At 53.2% G+C, this 6612-nt stretch overlaps 3 protein-coding genes across 3 annotated transcripts; 2 read left to right on the top strand and 1 right to left on the bottom strand.

The window, feature by feature from the left end:
- Positions 1–186: 186 nt before the first annotated feature.
- GUITHDRAFT_119670 (hypothetical protein) lies at positions 187–1364 on the top strand (the record flags this gene model as incomplete). The annotated part of the gene is made up of 6 exons (XM_005821100.1): positions 187–216; positions 584–692; positions 869–928; positions 1041–1157; positions 1210–1266; positions 1321–1364. The coding sequence occupies 6 exons, from the start codon at positions 187–189 to the stop codon at positions 1362–1364; spliced, it is 417 nt and encodes a 138-aa protein (XP_005821157.1).
- A 151-nt stretch (positions 1365–1515) lies between these two features.
- Positions 1516–2433, bottom strand: GUITHDRAFT_155827 (hypothetical protein). Its single transcript, XM_005821099.1, has 2 exons — positions 2394–2433; positions 1516–1677 (listed from the first exon to the last, which is right to left on the bottom strand). Exons 1-2 carry the CDS (start codon positions 2426–2428, stop codon positions 1539–1541), a joined length of 174 nt encoding a protein of 57 aa, XP_005821156.1. The 5' UTR covers positions 2429–2433; the 3' UTR covers positions 1516–1538.
- Positions 2434–3814: 1381 nt separating this feature from the next.
- GUITHDRAFT_160256 (hypothetical protein) lies at positions 3815–6336 on the top strand (the record flags this gene model as incomplete). Its single annotated transcript, XM_005821098.1, has 15 exons — positions 3815–3886; positions 3936–4058; positions 4198–4284; positions 4337–4385; positions 4432–4505; positions 4631–4723; positions 4770–4810; positions 4883–4937; positions 4984–5040; positions 5141–5198; positions 5251–5321; positions 5482–5564; positions 5808–5937; positions 5976–6083; positions 6210–6336. The coding sequence occupies 15 exons, from the start codon at positions 3815–3817 to the stop codon at positions 6249–6251; spliced, it is 1143 nt and encodes a 380-aa protein (XP_005821155.1). The 3' UTR covers positions 6252–6336.
- Positions 6337–6612: the final 276 nt, after the last annotated feature.

Here is a 6612-nt window from a genome sequence, read left to right as displayed (position 1 = left end):
CTTTGATTCTTGGGTTGTCAATTTAAAGGGGTGGGGTATAAATTATACGGGTAGTCTTATATGACACCCGTACAAATTACTGTTGTACCAGGGCATAATTGAGGTGTACAAGCTCCAAAGAGTAGAAATTTGAGGGTAGGGTACTTTTTCAATTCATCGGGGGTGGTGTTTTGCTGTGGCGTGTCGATGGCATCGATAGTAGGGGAAACACTCAAGGTGAAGGAGGAGGAGGAGGAGGAGGAGGAGGAGGAGGAGGAGGAGGACGACGACGACGACGAAGAATAATGGGGATCATGAGAAAGGAGATGGCGGGTGGTGGTAGTGGTGGTGGTGGGGAAGATCTGGAGGATTAGGAGGAGGAACGAAGAATAGACCAAGAGCATGCTGAGTGAGAATCTGGGAAGTTTCGTTTGCTTGTGAGATGCTGACTTACCCCTGACGCTCTGACGAGAAGTTTGTCTGCTCAGAAGCAAGACGGGTCCGAGGTACCCTCCTCCTCCCTGCAAGGGAAGCTGGTAGCGCTGTACTTTAGCGTATGTCAGCAGGAAGAGGAGGAGGACTGTGACCTGACGGAAGCCAACAGGCACACTGGTGTCCTCAGTGCAGGGAGTTCGATCCTGAACTCAAGAGGTTCTACGAGACGGTAAACGGAGGCGGGGAGAAGCGATTCGAGATTGTCTTCGTTAGCTCGGGTACTGTCAAGAGGAGGAGGAGGAGGAGGAGGAGGAGGAGGAGGAGGAGGAGGAGGAGGAGAAAAGGAGGAGGAGGGGAAGATAGAAGGGGGCCGGGAGAGGGGGGGGGGCGGGGAGTTGGAAAGCGGAGGGATGGAGACATCTTGGTAGCCCCGCGCCTGAGCTGGTCAATACAGAGGAAAGCGAGGCAGCGACCAATGAGACGCACAACAAGTATCATGGCGACTGGCTTGCAGGTCAGAGTCGAGAGCGTTGAGAGGGGGGAACGAGGGGCGTGTTGGCAGGGAGGAAGAGGAGCGGAGAGAAGGCAGAGGCTGTGAAGTCAGGCAACTTAGGAGCTGGTTGCAGTACCCTACGGCTCCTCCTTGAGGAACGAATTGAAACGCAAGTTTGGGGTCTGCGCCGGCAAGGAACAGGCAGCTGTTAAGGTGAACCCAAGAAGGAGCGGCATCCCAACGCTCCTCGGTACCCACGAGCTCGAGGGGTCAAGAGCTTCAGGCTGCTGACTCGCATGCAGTGCTCAAGGAGGATGGGTCAGAGCTGACCATAGACGGGGCCTCGGAGATCTCTTCGGGTGAGAGGAGGGGGTTGGCATGCCAGTGCGAGGATGAAAGTGTGTTGTCTGCAGGCGTGAAGGCGTTCGAGAGCTGGCTCAAGGCGTCTGGGAGATGAGCAACGAGGGTGATGTTCGACGACCACGAGGAGGAGGAGGAGGAGGAGGAGGAGGAGGAGGAGGAGGAGGAGGAACGGAATAAATGACCAATGTCAAGTCTCGTCAGACAGAGATGGAGCCTGTCCCAGATGGCAATCGCACAACTTTTGTCTGTGATCGCAACGCTGCAAGCTTTACTTGTTCAAAGACTTGCCTACGTTAGAGAGGCAGAGACGTCCGCCCCATCCCCTTCTCTTGGCAACGGCCTTCTTGAGCTTCGACTTCTGAGCCTTGGTTCCCAACACGGCCTTGGCCTGCTTGATGCCGGATCCCCTGCAAGCATCGCGTCACTCAACCCATCCCTCCACATGGTGACAAGGTTACGACAAGGTTACGACAAGACACATTCATACAGGCACATGTCTCTTCCACGGCTTCTCTGTGCGCTGCTGTCGAGGCCATCGTTCGAATACAGGGCACGTGGCAGCCAACAGCCTCTCGCGCAATCGCATGTCTTTCAACCAACTCATTCCTCCAAACCTCGTATGACGACGACTAAATGCTAGCACGCCAAATCATCAAGGAGTCCTACTGACACGCCTGCATGCACTGTTGCATGGAAATTTTGCATCAAACTGTCGTGATTGCCTCCGCATGACAAAAACATCGTGACACATCGCAGCCACCGATTACAACCATTGCGACAACCTGATGTTCACCTCCTTGCTCTTTCTTCTAAGTCCTTGTTCTTCATCGTTTCCCCAGACTCCCTTCACCTTTTCAAAGTCGCGCACACCCTGGTCAACCTTATCCTATCCTTGAGTTCTGCATCTCGTTTCAACATTGTCTGCATTGCCGACTGCATAACGTGCCCTTCCATGCCCCGTGATCCTTCCATCGTCCGTCCTTTCCTCCACATTTTCATCCTCCCTTGAGGTTCCCCCCCTCCTCCCATTCCTCCTCCTCCTCCTCATCATCATCATCATCATCATTCTCATCACCATCACCATCACCATCATCCCATCGTCCTCTCCTCCTCTTCCTCGCACCTGCACTGGTGGTTGCCGTTTCCTACTGAACGCATTGCTCGCGCTAGCTGCTTGCACGCGGGGGATAAAAAAAGATAAAAGGAGGGAGCTAATCGATTAAAATTTATATTGCATTTTAATCGATTAGCTCACGCTATCTGAGTTCCAATAAATAAAACTTATAGCAAAATCCGGCAAACACAATTTAAATATTCGAGGGATTTCTACCCCCTACCCTCCCATTTCATATCAAAACTACCCGTGTAGGGAATTTTTTCTTGGAGAACCCACCCCCATCTACAACAATGAGTACGTTCATACCACCCCTTACAACCATCAGAGGTACCACAACCCCTTCGGTAAGCTTGCAAACCACTTCAATTCACCCCTCCAAACTCTCTTGAGTACCCCCCTTATTCTCGGACACCCATAAATAAATGAACCCCTACCCCCTAATTAAGAACATGTTCCACCCCTCGACCCTACCCCATGATACTCCCCTCCCCTGCTACCCTACCATCACGGAGAATGAAGAGAGCCAACCCACCCTCTTTTTACCTCAAAAATCCGAGTTCAATGTACCGGTTACCGTAGTACCCCACCGTACGCATGACACCAACCAATACGATCTCTAATAACTCGCTGAACCCACCCAAATTGAAGGGCACCCATTGTTCACTCTACCCTACCCTCTCAGACTCCCTTTGTTGCATAATTGAATGTGGTATATAACCCCTACTGAATCTCCGATGACCGGTTACTTTATAACCCTCACCCCCTATTAACACTCCTCGGTTTCCTCTGCATCCACTGGAATCCCTCACCTACCCCCACCCCCCATTTATCACAATATTGTTCCAGTACCCAAATTTTCCCAACCAACCACCCCCTTAGCAAAGAATCACCCCCCTGGAGGACAGTACCCCTACCCTCATAGCCCCGAGCGGCCGCTGCTCATGGCAACTTAGGTTCAAAGATGGTGCGAGGAAGTAGTGGAGGGGAAGAACGAAGATGCTGGGAGCAGAGGCGAAGAAACAGCAATGAAGAGAGAGTAGCACATCAACGTGAGGGGAGTTGTCATTCACAATGTGAGCTCTGGGTTGAAGGAAATGCGGGATTCGTTGGATGCTGTATTATAGGGGGTGGAATTCTTGTGGTCGAGTTTACAGTAGGATTACACTTCGATGCCATGAAACAAGGAGAAAGAAGTGACAGTTTTACTGCGCGATCATGATTCTAGCTAGCCCTTTCACTGTTTTGCTGGCATGCGCCGCAAGATTCAGGACATTGAGTGTCAAAAAGGTGCTTCGTTTGTGAAGGAGGAGGAGGAGGTCAAATGCTGCGAAAGTCCGTGAGAGGATTGAGCTACATCGTCATCAATTTCATGCTGCCTTCATGCTCCTTCTCCCATGCTGCCTTCTGACGATGACGTGCTACTCTAGATGAAGGGCGTCTCTCGATCCCTGCTTGTCGTTGCAGTTGTCGCCCTCGCGTCAACAGCGTTTGCCTTGGAGGTAGGATGCAGAGCTTCATGTCCTCACTTTCCTCACTGCTTGTATACAGGATGGATCCCCATCGAAGCCCAAGAAGGCCCTCAAGAGCCAGACTCCTGTCAACTACTTCGCCAACTTCTTGAAGCCCTCCAAGTCCGAGGTTGCCGTCGACTTTGGCGCGTTCAACATCCCGGTATGTTGGGCGTGAAGACGAGTTGTATATCAACGCCCCATCGCCACACCCGTCTTGCCTTCTCCTGCAGCTCAACCACATTCACTTCATGATCACCGTCACCATCTTCATCACTTGTGTACATTCACATTCCCCACAGGGCAAGGCTGCATGGTCGATCAAGGCTGGATCGTACTTCGGCCTCTGGTACTTCTTCAACATCTTCTACAATGTCGCCAACAAGAAGGTGCCTGTCCATCGCGCTCTGTCTCTTTCCTGCAGCCTCATTGCAATACCAGGCCCTCAATGCCTTGAACTTGCCATGGCTCCAGTCCCTTGCCTGCGTCGGTGACGGCAGATATAGCTCGCGATATAGAGCTCATGGAGTCTGCAGGTGTTGGCATCCCCTACATTGCTCTCATCTGGGCCCTCGGCGTTAGGGACACCCCCAAGATCGACAACAAGCTGGTAATCACTCTGTGTATCTGTGCTTGCGCTTGTAGCCAGCCTGGCCTGTTTGTTCTGCTCTTGTATCTACTTGCTGCCTTGTTGGTTGTGATTATCTTGCATCCTTAGCTGACTCACTTCCGCAGCTTCCCAGCATCATCCAGCAGAGCAGCTTGCATGCTGCCGGAAACGTCGGAGGCAATGTTGCCTTTGGTGCTGGAGCTCTTGGCTTCGCTCACGTGAGATGCTGCGGCGCCTCTCTGCGGGGTGTTGACAGACACGCAGGTGCTCAAGTCGTGCGAGCCTGCCTTCACCGCCATCTTCAGGTGGGAGGGAGAAGGGGTGGAGCTGGAGACGCGAGGAGCGAGGGTGATAGAGGTGTGCTGACGATGCTCCAGCGGCTTGATCAATGGCAAGTGGCAGCATCCGTTTGTGTACGCCACCCTCATCCCCGTGAGATCTTTTTCTCATCTTCATCCTTTTCCTGACTTGGTCGCAGATCATGGGAGGAGTCGCCTATGCGTCCGCCTCTGAGGTCAACTTCAACATGCTCCAGGTGTGTTCTAGAGGAGGGTCAAGAGAAGGAAGTATGTAGGAAGAGTGCTTCGCTCAGGAGGGGAGGAGGAGAAGGAATAGGCTCCTCATTGCCATTGCAGTTTGTGTCTGCCATGGTCTCCAACGTCGCCTTCTCTCTCCGCGCCGTTCTCGGCAAGAGTGAGTCTGTTTCTTCGTCTTCTTCTTCCTCTCCTGACCAGCCACTCCGCAGAGACCATGAGCGATCGCTCTATCCGTGAGGTCGCCAAGCTTGATGGCCCCAACACCTTCAGCGTCCTCCAGGTAATGAGGCGCCTTCCTTCATCCCCTTGCACCTACTCCCCTTCCCCTCCTACTCCTCACCCACCCTCACTATCTTTCTTTCTCATCTCCCCTCCTTTCCCCTCCTACTCATCTTCCGCCCCTTGCTTTCACTTGCATGACCTGATGACTTGGGTTTCAGATCGGAGCCACTCTCCTCACCATCCCCTTCGTCGTCGCTGTTGAGGGCTGGAGGACTCTTGCTCCCTGGACTCATCCTTCATGGTAGAAGCTGCCACCTGCTCTTGCGCTAAAGCCGTCCCTTTCTGCTCCCCCTTCCCCTCCTCTTCCTTCTCTCCGCACTTTCTCACCATCTCCCTCCACGTTTCCTCTTCAAATCTCCCTCCTCGTACCTCTCTCTCCTCTCCCTCCCCTCTCCCTCCTTTCTGTGCTCTCACTCTCCTCACTCCCTCTCCTCGCTCTCTCCCCCCCCTTCCTCTCCGTCCTCTCACCTCCCCCCCTACACAGGAAGGCAGCCATCGGCAAGCTCGACCACGCCGGCGCCATGATCACCGAGGGCTACCTGTGGAAGCAGCTGATCCTGTCAGGGCTCATGTTCCAGCTCTACTACGAGTCTGCCTTCCTCGCCCTCGACGCTGTCTCCCCGTCACTCACTCCATCGGCAACAACATCAAGAGGGTCGTCATCGTCATCACCTCCGTGATCATCTTCGGCCAGAAGATGAGCACTCAGTCCATGATCGGATCCTCCATCGCCATCGCTGGTGTTTTCTTGTATGCCCAGGTGAAGAGAAGCTCGATCCTCCTCTCCTCTCCTCTCCTCTCCTCTCCTCTCCTCTCCTCTTTATTCTGCTTTGGTGTCCACACTTTCTCCCTTCCTCTTCGCTCCTGTCCTAATCTATGGTGTCAGGTTTCCGAGATGTACAGCAACATTGCCAATCGCGCCAAGTGAGCAGCAGCAGCATAAGAGGAGGATACTGTTTGCATTTCATCATGTTGGAAAGATTAAGACAAAATGACACCCATAACGTCATTATGGATCTGATTCATTTCTATCCTCCTCCTCCTCCCCATTCAACTTTGTCACAAGCTGACAATTCCCCGGGCCTTGCGGTAGGCAACTCCCTTAAGCAACGGATCATTCCTGCACCAACGTTAAAATAACACAACTCCTTCCCCCTCTTCCCCCCTCCTTCACCAGCCACTTCCCATCCTCTCCACCTCCACAACCTCCTCCTACTCCTCCCCCTCCCCTTGACCCTCCCCTTAGCGCGCCACCCTCGCGACAGACGCAGGATACTGGTATCGGGCAA

The sequence above is a fragment of the Guillardia theta genome, assembly GCF_000315625.1.
Source record: "Guillardia theta CCMP2712 unplaced genomic scaffold GUITHscaffold_153, whole genome shotgun sequence".
NCBI lineage: Eukaryota > Cryptophyceae > Pyrenomonadales > Geminigeraceae > Guillardia > Guillardia theta.
This window is presented reverse-complemented; position numbering and strand designations above follow the sequence as displayed.

Excerpts from the sequence above, each read along its gene's own strand:
- GUITHDRAFT_155827 (XM_005821099.1), bottom strand. The coding sequence starts at position 2,428 with ATGCGTTCAGTAGGAAACGGCAACCACCAGTGCAG. Across the intron at positions 1,678-2,393 it reads AACGGCAACCACCAGTGCAG|GGGATCCGGCATCAAGCAGG; the intron begins GTGCGAGGAAGA and ends CGATGCTTGCAG.